The sequence below is a fragment of the Pseudorca crassidens genome, chromosome 19 (genome assembly GCF_039906515.1).
Source record: "Pseudorca crassidens isolate mPseCra1 chromosome 19, mPseCra1.hap1, whole genome shotgun sequence".
Lineage (NCBI taxonomy): Eukaryota > Metazoa > Chordata > Mammalia > Artiodactyla > Delphinidae > Pseudorca > Pseudorca crassidens.
In genome coordinates, this window is record NC_090314.1 from 52,153,866 (window position 1) to 52,166,536 (window position 12,671).

Here is a 12,671-nt window from a genome sequence, read left to right on the forward strand (position 1 = left end):
CATGCGGTGACTGAGGGGCGAATAAACAAAAGGCAGGGGCTTCCCTGGTGGCGCAGTGGTTGGGAGTCCGCCTGCTGGGGCATGGGACGCGGGTTCGTGCCCCGGTCTGGGAGGATCCCACATGCTGCAGAGCGGCTGGGCTCGTGGGCCATGGCCGCTGAGCCTGCGCGTCCGGAGCCTGTGCTCCACGACGGGGGAGGCCGCGGCAGGGAGAGGCCCGCGTACCGCAAAAAAAAAAAAAAAAAAAAGGCAGATCATTTTCTTTAAACACACACCAGTGAACAGAAACCACACGTATATCTCAGCTTCAGTGGACACACCCCTGCAGCGTGGCCCCTTCCCTGCCAGCCACCAGGGTGCTGTGTGAACACTCTGAGCCGTTTGGGGTCCATCAGGGCAGGGTCCAGAACCAGCAGTGCTTAGAAGGCCGACATGGCTGACAAGGACCAGAACCACTTTGTAAAAATAACCAGGCTATTTGTTAAGAAAGTGAGATTTGGGGTGAACAGTTAGAATACTGCCCCTACGTAGAGCAAAACTCCTGCAGCTCCTGGAAGATACTCCTTCTGAGATGGTGCCTCCCACATGCAGGTTTATCTCAAACCTTCAGAGGTGAAGGAGGGACCTTTGTCCACTGGACGCTCAAAGAGGGGTGGGCTGGGGCGCATGGGGAGACCAGGCAGGATGGGGTGCTCACGGGCACGCAGGGAGGCCTGTCGTGGCAGTGCCCACTCCGCAGCTGTCCCCGGCCCTGCCCCCTGATTAAAATCGTGTTGTCTCCAAAGCGTGGGTCTCTGGGTCCTTGAGCCCAGCGGTGGGCACCGGGCTCCCTGGGGTCAGCAGGTGGGGTCCCTGGTGCAGACCGCTCATAACCTCACGGCTTGGCTTCACCACAGATCCACCTTGGAATGACACGTTTCCACCCTGCCACCTCCCCTGAAAAACACTGATCGGGCGATGATCCGCTGCCCGGGCGGCCGGCGTGGAGCCAACGGCCCCGCCCAAGCTAGTCCTGTTTGTGAAATAAATACGAGCATTGATGGTTCCTGTCCAGTTCCCTGCCACCCCTGCTGGCCTCCCCCAGCTCAGACGCTCGTTTCTGGGGTGTGAACGACCTCCCCGTTCTTCTCAGGCTCTGTCTTCAGGAATTGCTCCACCTCCCGAGAGTCCACCTTCACGTCCTCGGGGGGCTTGTGATGCTCCTCCTCCGTGGCCGCCTCGGGCCTCTTCCCAATGCATAAGAAGTTGCCCAGCACCAGCACGAGGGAGGAGGCCAGCACCTCAGCCCCCGCCAGGACAAACACATACTGGTACACATGCGTCGCATCCAGGAGCTTGCCTGCAGTGCAGGGGGACAGGGTCAGCCCAGGGCTGAAGCTTCCCCCGGATCCCCCCAGTCACCAGTGCCCTGCCGGGGACAGGCCAGGGCCCCTGAGGCAGCCACCCTCACCCCCACCACCTTCCCCCAGGCCGCACAGACTCAGAGGCTAAAGCAGAGTGGCTTTGACAAGGGTTTGGAGCAGAGCCTCCGGTGGGGCCTCATCCCCTGCCAGGTGGAGGCACCTGGAGGGATCTGGCCCCACTGCCTGTCACTGTGGTGGCCCTCATAGGAACCACCTGGGCCCCAGAAGGACCCTGGGACCCCGAGACAGTGACGATTCAGGCACCTCCTCACCCTCGCCCCAGACCTCTCCAGGCAGGAAGAGCCAGAGGCCCAAGGCCAAGTGGGAGGTAGGGGGACTACAGGGTTGGCTGGAGAGACCCAAACCCAGGTGCAGAGGCTTGGTGGGGACTTGGCCACACTGCTCCCACCGTCCACACCATTTTAATCGCACACCATTATTTTCTCAGTTATCAAAAAATAAAGCAAAAGCCCAACGTAACAGAAGCCGGCCCGATCTTCAGCTCTGAGCCTCCCCGGCGTGTGGGGACAGCCAGAAAGGAGGACCAGCACTCCACCCTGGAGCCATCACCTGGGCCACGACTCAAGCCCGTGGCCTCCTCCCACAGTGAACCGAGGGGGACCCAGGGTGTGTGAGAGGCCATGTTCTCTCCTGACACCGGCTGGCCATGTGCTGAGGTACACGGTGGCCTGGCTAGACAAGGCTGGGAGCAGTGGGGGAGGGGGGGTCCCTCCAGCTAAGAGCCCCCCATGGTGAGTACCGTCCCCAGGAAGAGCAGGTGTGGGAACTGCCCGGAGGCCTGGCCAGGCCTCAGGGAGTGGAGGAACTTCGCTCCCCACCCTGCCCCCAGCACTCACCTCCCGACGGGGGCCCAATGAGCACAGCTATGGCCTCCAGCAGCAGCACGAGGCCAATGGCACTGGAGAACTTCTGGGTGCCCACAATGGCCATGAGTACCTCGAACTGCAGGGCCCCCACCATGCCGTAGGAGATGCCGAAGAAGATGCAGAAGACCACCAGGCCACCGTAGTCACTGGCTGTAGATCCCGTGAGGTCGGTGAAGCCGTTGAAGAACATGGCGAAGCTGAAGAGGTACACAGAGTAGGGCCGCACCTTCTTGAGCCCTGTGATGAAGCCGGCGGTGGGCCTCGCGAAGATGTCGATGAAGCCCAGGATGGTGAGCAGGAAGGCTGCCTGGGTGTCGGGCACACCCAGGTCCTTGGCGTAGCTCACCACGAACACGGGCGGCACAAAGAGCCCCAGCACCATGATGGAGGCGGCCAGGGCATAGATGACAAAGCCGCGGTCCCTGAAGACGCTCAGGTCCAGGAGCCGCCGGCGTGGCCGCTGGGGCCCAGGCCCTGAACCTGAACCCAGCCGGGGCGCCTCCAGGGGCCGCATGAGTGCAGCACACACGCAGCAGTTGAGCAGCAGGCCACCCAGGATGAGGAAGCCACCCCGCCAGCCATAGTGGTCCTGCAGCACCTGCCCCAGTGGGGACAGGGCGCACAGGAACACCGGGCTGCCCGCTGCCGCCAACCCGTTGGCCATGGGGCGCCGCTTGTTGAAGTAGCGGTTGAGCATGATGAGTGAGGGCTGGAAGTTGAGCGCCAAACCCAAGCCTGGAGGGGAATGGGTGGGTGAGCGCAGGTGGCCCAGCCCCAGTTCTCCCCAGCACGGGCTCCCGCCTGAACGATTCTATGTGTGGGTCTGACAGGCGTCGACATGAGGAGACTCGGCGTGTGTTCAGAGCCCCTGTTGCCAACCCACGTGCCCGGGAGAGACAGACGGGGAACGAGGGACGGGATGGCTCTGGGTGGGTACACCCCACAGCTGCCCACCCCTGGGAGGTCCTTTCTCTTCCATCAACGTGAGCCATCGCCACCTGGCCGCCCCACTTCTGGCGGGGCCTCACTCACCGGTAATGACCCCAGTGGTGAAGTAGAGCTGGATGATGCTTCCACAGAAGGATGCAGACACCATGCCCAGGGACGCCAAGAGGCCACCTGTGAACATGACGGGCCGGCAGCCAAAGCGATTCACACACACGCTGCAGAGCGGGCCTGGGGGATGGGGGACAGCAGCTGAGGGGCCGGACCGAGGCTCTCCATGCCCAGAGAGACCTGCCCTTCCCTGATGCCTCCTTGCCCCTGGCTCAGGATACACAGGGGCACCAGGTGCCCAGCGTGCAGGTCACGCTCGCCCATCTTTTAAGCAAAGCATGGCTCACAAGGAACGGTCCCCGTTAGAGGGGTCTTTTCTGGTTGGTCTGTGCAGGCAGCAAGAACAGCTCCGGGATCCAGCACAGCTGTGCAGACACAGCCCTTTGGACAGGGTCCCAGACAGCCTTGGCCTGTGCTCGTCTGCACTCTGGAGACCACGGCATCCTCGAGGGCTTCCCACCAGGTGCCCCTGGGGACCGGGGCTGAAGACGCTGGGCGCGCTACCCAACCCCTGACCCCAAGGCCTTTTTGTCCAGAACTGAACTTGCTGAACTCCCAGAGGCAGTCACCTGGCATGACAGCCCCTCACCTGTCCCGTACAGCATGGCCAACAGGATGGAGGAGATCCAGGCTGTGTCACTGTAGCCTATCCCAAACTCTCGTATGAGCTCTTTGAAGAAGACGCTGACCGCCTTGGGGAAGGCGTAGGAGAAGCCTGTGATGACAAAACAGCCCCAAAGGATGGCCCAGCCCCAGCCCCCATCTGGGGCCTTGACGCCCGTCGGGCCCTCTTCGACCACTGCCCCTCCCATGGCCAGGAGGGCTGGTTCCGCGTCCCTGAGAAAGAGAGGAAGCCAGGCTGACTCGGTTGTCAGGCAGTCACCCAGCTACAGCCCTGCAGTGTGGGGACAGAGACACACCTGAGGGCTGGCACCCAGGCCGGCCACCCCTCCCTTCAGGCCTCAGCCCCCAGCAGGAGCTCAGCTCTGGGCCAGGCCACGTGCCCGATGTTACCTGAGAGCCCTGCCTCTGACCCTCACCTGTGCTGGGTGCAGGGCAGGAAGGTCTGGGGTGACCAGCAGCTGCAGCTCCTCCTCCCTCCCCCGCTCAGGCCTGGCCTGCTCCCATACAGCTGGCTTTAAAGGGCAGTGGCTTTTTTGGGCTCAGCCATGTCTCAAGTTACCTCCTGAGGAGGGCAGACCCCAGTGGGGAAGTCAGCCATGCTCTGGCCTCCCGCCTGACCCTGTGTTGGGAAGCAGTGTGGTTTTAGCAGCCAGCACCTCGGGCAGTGAAGCCAGCCCTGGTGAGGACCTGGGGCCCGATCTAGGCTGCAGTCCCTTGAGACCTCAATCTAGGTGTGGCCAGCCTTGCTCTCCCACCCCCAGGGCGACAGGGCTCCCCGATCCTTTCCACTCTGATCGCACTGCACAAGAAGTGAGAGTCTGAAGAAGAGGCTCACACAGGCTGTGGTGCGGGGTGGGGAAAGCAGGTAGGGAGGGCGGGGGTCACTGTGCTGGCCCAGACTTGTCCCATCTCGTTATCATCCACCTGCAGCAGCTCTTTTGGGAGCCTGAGGGCAGCAGGGCCAGCCCAGGTGGAAGGGAAGGTGTGTCGGCTGCTGGAGTTTAACCCTTCTGGCGAGGGAAGGGCAGGAGGGACACGCTTCCATCCAGCCTACCAGAGCAAACCATTCTAGCCCCCAGGCTGCCAAGGAGGGAGCTGGCCGCACCCACTGCTGGCCCAAAACCCGAAGAAGCTCAGGGTCAACTTTCCTCTTTTAAACCCCAGGAACTAAGCTCGTTTGAGGCCCAGTAACTTGAAACACTGAAGGCAGATTTCCACCTGGAGATCCTCCCCTCCCCTCCCGTCTTCATCCCCTACCCCTCCCTGATCCTTGCTCCAGAAACCCCCTAATCCCAGAGATCAGCCTGGTGGCCTAGTGCCCCCACCTCACCTGACAGAAGCTGTTTCAAGGACAGAGTAGGCCTTGCTGCAGGCGTGGGGAAGGGAGGGCGTGTTGGATCCAGCCGCTTGCTGCCCACTGAAGCTCTCGTGTCTCCCCACCAGCGGTGAGCTATAAACCAGCTCCCTGGTGGGGGAAGCACTGATGTGTAGTATCTGCTGACTTAGTGGTGTAAACACTCCACCTGCACGATGCCCGAGCACTTCCTGCATGAGCTGCACACGCAGCACCACAGCCCCCTTCCTATCAGCCCGCCTTCCTGGGTTTCATAATCTGTCCTGACTCCACCCCTTGCCCCTTTTCCTTGAATCCTTCTTGACCTGGCACAGCCCTCCGGGTGGCCACTCTTTCATCTGAGGCTACACAGAACCTGGGACCGGACTCTGGAATGAGGACAAGGGCTTCTATCCCCGGACAGTCTGAGCACAGCTTCAGTGTGGTGGGAAAGGAATGTGGAAAATAAGACACACTCCCTGCTCCCCCCCGCCCCCCCCCCGCCTCCAGCCTGCCCCCCAGCACCACAACCACAGGTGCTGTGCCCTCTGGGGGCTCTGATTCAGTAGTCTGGGGGGATCTGGGCTCTGATATAGCGGTGGTGGGGCGTCTGAGATCTGACTCAGTGCGAGGGGTGGTCTCTGATTCAGTGGACAGTTGGGTATCCAAGGTTCTGATTCAGCAGTGGAGGGAGGTCCTGGGCTTTGATTCAAAGGGTGTTGGGGGGGGGGGTTGTTTTTTAAGGGCATCCTAGGTGATTCTAAGAAGTAGCTGCTGTCCGTGGGCACCACCCTTTGATGACCAGACCTCCAGGAGCCAGCTGGCTGTCAGGGTGATGACAAGGCAGACACAGCCCACCAGAGCAGAACAGCAGCCCTGCCCCCCACCCCAGACTGGGCCAGAGGTCCACCTTCAGAGCCTCTGCTGGTTCTCAGCTGGGCCAGGGCCACAGGCGCCACTTTTGGGAAACCTAGGAGAAGCCCTCACCTCTCCCGGCACTCAGACCCCAGTGCTCTTTCAAGCACTTTGCCCGGTGCTTGGAAGGCTCCTGGGCTTCAGTGAGCAGGATGAAGGGTGCGTCCGAGGCCAAGGGCTGCGCAGCCATCCGGGGACACAGCTGAAGGGTGCACGGGGGCACCCCAGCCAAGGGAGCCCCCCATCCTCCTGCAAATGTGTGCACAGACCCGTGACCTGGCATAGCCCCCTGGGTGGCCACCTCCACATCTGAGGCTACACAGAACCTGGGACGGGACGGTCTGAGCACAGCTTCGGTGTGGCCCACCCCTAGGTTCTCCTCCAGAGCCCTGGCTTTGACAACACAGCCGGGTGCCTGAGTCTGGAACGGGACAAATGGACAAAGGTCATCCGCAGCCAAACTTCCCGGGTGGGGGTACCGAGCTGCTGTCCCTTCCCCTTGATAGCGTTAAGTTTAAAAGGTACATGCATCTGAGTGATATTAAAAAAAACAAAAAACTAATAAGTATATCTTAGGAATGGGAACATTCCTAAGATATACTTACCTTAAGCAATACTTATTGATGCAGTGACACTATTTAAGGCAGAAAGCACAGGAACCCCAGACCCAGGACTCAGGACAGTGGTCATGGTCATGGGAGCACTGAGGGGCTGGTTGTCCTCAGAATCCTGGCATGTTTGGGGTTGTGGGCTTTTTAAAGTAAATCAAGTGGGCCATGTAGAGGCCAAGGAGGGGAGTGTGTCTGGGCCGAGCAATGAGGAATAGCCCAACTCTTATAAACCCAAGGCTCCAAAATAGAACAAAGGAGGGCCTCCCTCTGAGATTTCCGTGGTTCCATCAGCCATGCCTGGTGCACCATGGGGATCATGGGCACCCCAACCTTTGAGGCCCCATTCTCTGCCCGCCAGGGCTGGGTCCTCCCTGGAGGCCCCCGGGATCCTCAGGAGAACTAGCATCTGGGAGGGTGAGGAGGCAGAGGGATGGGTGCCAAGGCCCAGAGGCAGGAGGGTTCAGCGTGTTCTGGGACCTACGTGGGCCAAGGGGCTGCCATGTGAAGCTCACGTGGGGAGGGGGCCACCTTTTGTGCCTGGACCAAGGCCCAGTGTGGTCATCTCGCCCACCAACCCCTGAATGCCCCAGAAGCTCTTCAGACACTACTTTCTCCCAGCTAACCCCCCAGCCCAGGGTGCCAGCCACACTGAAATGACCCCCGCCCTGTTCCCCACACCAGATGGTCCTCAAACTGAGGTTTCTAGTGAATTTCAGTTTGCCAACAGAGGTGGAGGTGGTGGTGAGCAAGCAGGGAAGATGATGGAGGACTGGGGGGCTCTAGGTTGGGGGCAAAGGGATTTCGCTCAGCAGTGCTCTGTGTATTTAGGGGGTGGGTGGAGAAGGGGCTGGGATTTCCAAAAGCAAAATGTCCTCATCAGCCCAGCCCGTCATGTTGAAGAGGCAGGCTTGGGTACAGGCTGGCTGGTGTTCCAAGGAAAACCCAGGGTGAGAGGAGCAGCCCCCTTGGGGGCTGGTCAGAGACCCTCAGTGCAGCGCAGAGGGAGGTGGCACCAGCACATCTGTGAGCACATGCCGGCTGGCTGTCCTTGCAGTGACATTTAGTCTCCCAGAGAAGCATGCAAACCACGTACGCAGCCCAGAAATAACCTGCCCTCTTGGCTTCAGAAAGCTGATCTCCCAGGTGGGGTGTATGTGCCCGTTTCTGGGTCAGGTGAGGTTCCAGGGGCTGCCCCCCAGGTCCCGGCCCAAAGAGGAATGTACACAGAGGTCCCTCAGAATGACCCGTCCATTGTGCCCTCCTAAATCAAGGGCTCCCACCAGCTGCTCCCTCAGGGGCCCACTGGCTATCTGGGTGAGGGTCCCAGCTGGGGTCAGGCTCCAGCTTCTGCATTACCCCTCTCCCCAGTGCCCCCCTTCTCTGCCTACACTCACCCACTTTGAATGCCATCTTGGTGGTGACAGTGTCCAGCCTCACCCCCACCCCCAACACATCCACCCGGAGAGCTAGTGCAAACTTCATACCAATGTGTTCCCAACCCGACCCCACACGCCTACCTCAGAGCCAGCCCTGAACTCACATCCTGTTGGCCTCACCACCTCCCAGACCCCTTCTGCCACCCCAATCCAGCCACAGCTTGCCGCTGCTCCTTAGGCCTCTGTACGGGCAGTCCCCTCACCCACCTTGGGTCCTGGGTCTGTGGCCTATCAGTCCCCAGGGCAGGCCATGAACCCAGGGAGCGGGGTTCAGTGCGGGGGGGCCCCCAGCCCTAGAGCCTGTGGCCTGTCCCAGGTGCTTAGTCGGTGCACTTCCTAGGCTGGCCAGTTACCTAACTGGATTTCTAGTCCTTGGAGACTAGCTCTAGGTGGGCAGGGCAGGAAAGGGGCAATTACGTTTCTTCCTGACTCTTCCCCGCACCAGGAGGCTTGGGAGACATGCCTGAGCAACAGGGAAGCAGGCCAGGGTGGCTAGCACCTGGCTCCTCGAGCCCCAAGGCCCCTGAAGCCCATGGGGGTAGCTGACAGGCAAGAGGGTGCTGCACCTCAGGAGGAGGGAGGACCTCCCCTTCTTCCTTCCCCCACTGCCCCTGTTGTGCAAACAGGTAACTAGAAGATCCAGGACACTCTCACCCATCCACCACTGGTCAAAGTGCCTGTCTCCCTCCCAAGAGGGGGGAAAGGACCCCAGATGCCCACCTCAGCCCTACCCTCACCTGTGTTAGGAGCTGTGACTGGAGGGAGGTGACTGGGGCTTTTTCTGGGGAGGTGGGAGCCGGGCAGTGGGTGGCCTGGGCCCTCCACCCCACCTCCACTGACCACACAGCTCTCCACCGCATGCCCAGTGCCCCTGCAAACTCTCAGGTGGGCTCACGTCCTCTTGCAGGGGCCGGTGGGGTGGAAACAGTGGCCTCATTCACCAGATTGGACACTGCGCCCCAGGCCAGCCCCTAGCTCTGAGTCATTCTCCGCTCCACCACCATCACCCTGTTATGACAGGAGAAGGCCATTCGAGAGTGGCCCTGGGGATGTTTTTGTGCTTACCCTGTTAGAGCCCCCTCCTCTAGAGAGCTCAGTGGGCAATGAGGAGGGGCCAGGAGGTAGTTGAGCAGGCCCAAGTTGCCCCCCTCCAGGCCTTGACCCAACCCTGCCCAGCCTGCGAGTGCCTGGCCTGCCCATCCACGTGGCCACCTTGTCCCATTCCTCAACTCCCTACAGCCCCCCAACCCGAAAGCCTGTAACCTAAGGCCAAGGCCCAGAAGGTGGTCTCTGTGTCGGCAAGCCCCACCAGCCAAGAGGGGCCCCCTTCCACCAAAACTGGGTTCCCAGCTCCCACCACCATAGGGCCACCATAGGGCCTTTGGAACAAGTAGGAGAGGGGAGGTGGCTGAGGAGGGGAGAACGGCTGGGGAGGAGGATGTGGAGGGACCCTAAGCTCCACCCACCACCACCCCCACCGGACCCGAGGGTGCAGGACGGACAACGGACGCTCCTTCCCGTTCCAGCTTCTGGCTGGGCAGGTGGGGGTCAGACCGACCTCGCCGGCAGCGGGGGGCTGGGGTGGGGGCGTTGGGAGAGAGGATGCTCCGCACGGCCCCGCCCCAGCCCCCCTGCATGGCCGCGCGCGGGACGTGGGGGACGTGACCGCGCCAAGGGAGGAGCCGCCGCCGTATTGCCTGGAGTAGGCGCCCTCCCGCCCGCTACCGTATTGGCCAGAGCGCACAGCCAAGGCGCGGAACTGCCCGGGTCAGCGAGCCCCGGAGCCACACTGGGCGTCCCCGAGCGCCGAAGGGGACCCCGCGGCTCCCACAGAGCGGGGCCCGCTTCACTGTCCCCTCGTTGGGGCTGGGCCAGGTAGGCGCGAGTTGGAGCTAGCAACATTGACTGAGAACTCCGGGTCTCCGGGACCCACTTCCCCGCACAGCCCGTTTCACAGATGGAGACTGAAGCCGGGAGGTCTGCACTCGCCGCCGAGGCGAAGCCATGAGGAGCCCCATGCCTTGTCCGCTCCTGCCCCGCCCCTGTGTCGGGGCCCAGTGCGCCCGAGGCCTGATCCTGCCTGATCCGGAGGTGTCTCCAATGGACTGATCGCTCTGCCTGGCTGTCTTCTCCACTGGTCACCTCCCAGAAGGGCCAGCCCGGGGCCCTGGGGTCGCTCTGCTGGGCTCCTCACCTCGAGGGGGCTGAACTGGCCCCCTCCACACCTGCCAGGTCTCTGGGAGGACCGCCCTGGTGCAAGTCAGCCTTGTCATACGGACAGCACCAGCCAGTGCGTGGGACCCCACAGACCCCGCTCCACACACTGTCCCTGGCCAGTGTCCTGAGGAGCATGAACACCTCCCGCTCCTTCTGCCCTCCAAACTGAGGTGTACAGCTGGAGTGGGTGAGAGCTGTGTTGCCTCCTGGGTATCAGGCCCTGCCCAAGGTCACATGGGGTTGTTACAGAGCCTGTCTTGGGATCAGGCCTCCCAAAGTCCACCCCAGGCACTGTCTACACTACAGACTGCTGGGCAGGAAGGCTCCACACCTGTCTGGGCACTACCACCCATGCCCTCAGAGCCCCTTGGGGGCAGACCTCCCACCGTGGGAGCAACTCCTTAACAGCTGAGCCCAAAGGGCCCAGTCCATCCTCCAGGACACACTCCTGCATCTGTCCCTGTCCCTGCCAGTGTCCATCTGACCCCTGAAGAATGAGGCAGTGGACCCCTGAACCCACTAACCCACACAGCACCCACGATGCCCTTGGCTTTGGACAAGCCCCTCTGACCTCGGCTGCATGAAGGCCGTTGGTCCAGCTGCCACCTCCTGTCCCTCAGACCATTCAGCCTGGCCATGGTCATCACACAGAGTGATCCTGTCAGCCCAGGCACCTCTGGGTGTGCAGCTTAGTGCATCTGGGACAGAGAAGCACTCTGGGCCCTGGGCTGCCCCTTTGTCCCTCACCCAGAATCCAGGCACCCCACCCCACCCCACCCCACCCCAGCGGCCATGACCCCAACTGCTTCCCCTTCCACTCACAGGCCTGCCAGCCACGGGCCTGGGCCAGCATCCATGTAGGTAAGTTGTCAACCCACTTTTCAGGTAAGTAAACCAAGGCCCCTGAGGCCCCACCTGGTTTTCCCAGGGCTAGGGGCCTGGGAGGGGGGTGAGGCGAGCTCAGGGACTCCAGTCTGATCCTGGAGGGGGGTCCCCGTTCTCTCTGCCCAGGGACTGGATCAGAAGCCTTTGCCTGAGGGCAGGTTTGGGTTGGTGAGTGTTTAGGGCGGCGGTAAGAACAGGGAGGTGAGAGAGAGGACGGGCCCTCGGGCACCACCACCCGGGCGCCCCGGCCTGGAGCGCACGTGCTCCCCAATCCCCCCGGCAAGGGGGCACGGGCCGCGGCAAGGGGGCGTTAGCCCCACCAAATATAGCCGGCGAGCCCCAGCCGCTCGCCGCGAACCGAGCTATTTATACCGGAACCGGAGCTGCAGCCCGAGGGTTGCCCGACGGAGGGGCGCCCAGATGAGTCGGGGAAGTCGAGGTCGCGTGACTCGGGTCCGAGGGCGCGGAGGGGTGCGGCTGGCTCCCCGGGGCCCTCAATGGGGGCCGCCCGGGGGGGGCTCATTTGTGCCCGGGGCGCCCCCGGACCAGGAGGGCGAAAGGCAAAAGCGCGGACCCCAAGGACGCTCCCACGCCGGGTGCAGACTCAGCGCCAGGGCGACTCGGAGGGTCCCAGTCCCGGAGCCGCGGAAGCACCCGGGCAGTGCCTACCTGCTGCCGCTCGGCCGCCGCGCGTCTCTGCTCGCCTAGCTGCCGGGCGCGGTGCCGGGGGCGACTCAGGCCGCTCGCGCGGCACTTCCCCAGTGTACGTCACCGCCGCCTGGCGCCGCCCTGCATGGACCCCGCGGGAGGGGCGCCCCAGTGCTCCCCGACGGCGCGGACACCGGCGCGGGTTGTGCCTTCTCGCCCGACCAGTCCCGCTCCCCCGCGCCCTCAGACCGGCCCCCCAGCCTCGCCATCCCCTGGCGCTGGGCTGGGAGCCCGGGCGCGCAGCCCCCTCCCGCCCCTCCATCTCCCACTCTGTGCGCGCTCGCTTCCCTCTGCCTGGGCTTGATGGGAGCCCAACTGGGTCCCGCAGTGACCCCCGTCGCCCCCCGCGCCCCGAGCCGCGCCCTCTGACAGGTGAGCGCGCGCATCCAGGCGCACCCCACGCCGCGAAGTGCCCGCGGACCCCGTGGGGTTCCCGCCTCTCGGCTCAGCTTTGGGGTTTTGCAGGCCTCCCTGGCCAAGCCCCCTGGGATCTGCGCCCCCATCCAAACCTCGGGGCCGACACCCGCCCCGGCCCCCCAACCCCCAGCCCGCGCTGCCTGGGTGATCTTGGGCAAGGCCTCCGTCCTCTCTGACTT

At 62.9% G+C, this 12,671-nt stretch overlaps 2 protein-coding genes across 8 annotated transcripts in view; one reads left to right on the top strand and one right to left on the bottom strand.

Annotated features, from left to right (window-relative positions):
* The window catches only part of CSNK1D (casein kinase 1 delta), a 38,676-nt gene extending 37,636 nt beyond the window's left edge, over positions 1-1,040 (top strand). For all 3 annotated transcript variants that reach the window (XM_067714923.1, XM_067714930.1, XM_067714925.1), the window contains one exon: positions 897-1,040. The gene's annotated coding sequence lies outside the window, so the exon portion shown is untranslated. The remainder of the gene's footprint in view (positions 1-896) is intronic.
* On the bottom strand, positions 245-12,129 carry SLC16A3 (solute carrier family 16 member 3). 5 transcript variants are annotated; one of them, XM_067714920.1, is made up of 7 exons: positions 12,037-12,129; positions 9,003-9,273; positions 5,301-5,435; positions 3,936-4,183; positions 3,323-3,466; positions 2,261-3,025; positions 245-1,339 (listed from the first exon to the last, which is right to left on the bottom strand). In XM_067714920.1, the coding sequence occupies exons 4-7, from the start codon at positions 4,156-4,158 to the stop codon at positions 1,086-1,088; spliced, it is 1,386 nt and encodes a 461-aa protein (XP_067571021.1). In that variant the 5' UTR covers positions 4,159-4,183; positions 5,301-5,435; positions 9,003-9,273; positions 12,037-12,129; the 3' UTR covers positions 245-1,085. The 5 variants fall into 5 exon arrangements, with proteins under 5 accessions (XP_067571021.1, XP_067571020.1, XP_067571019.1 ...); XM_067714919.1 differs by lacking the exon at positions 9,003-9,273 and having other exon boundaries at positions 12,037-12,125; XM_067714918.1 differs by lacking the exons at positions 9,003-9,273; positions 12,037-12,129 and adding an exon at positions 10,460-11,235.
* Between the last annotated feature and the right edge of the window lie 542 nt (positions 12,130-12,671).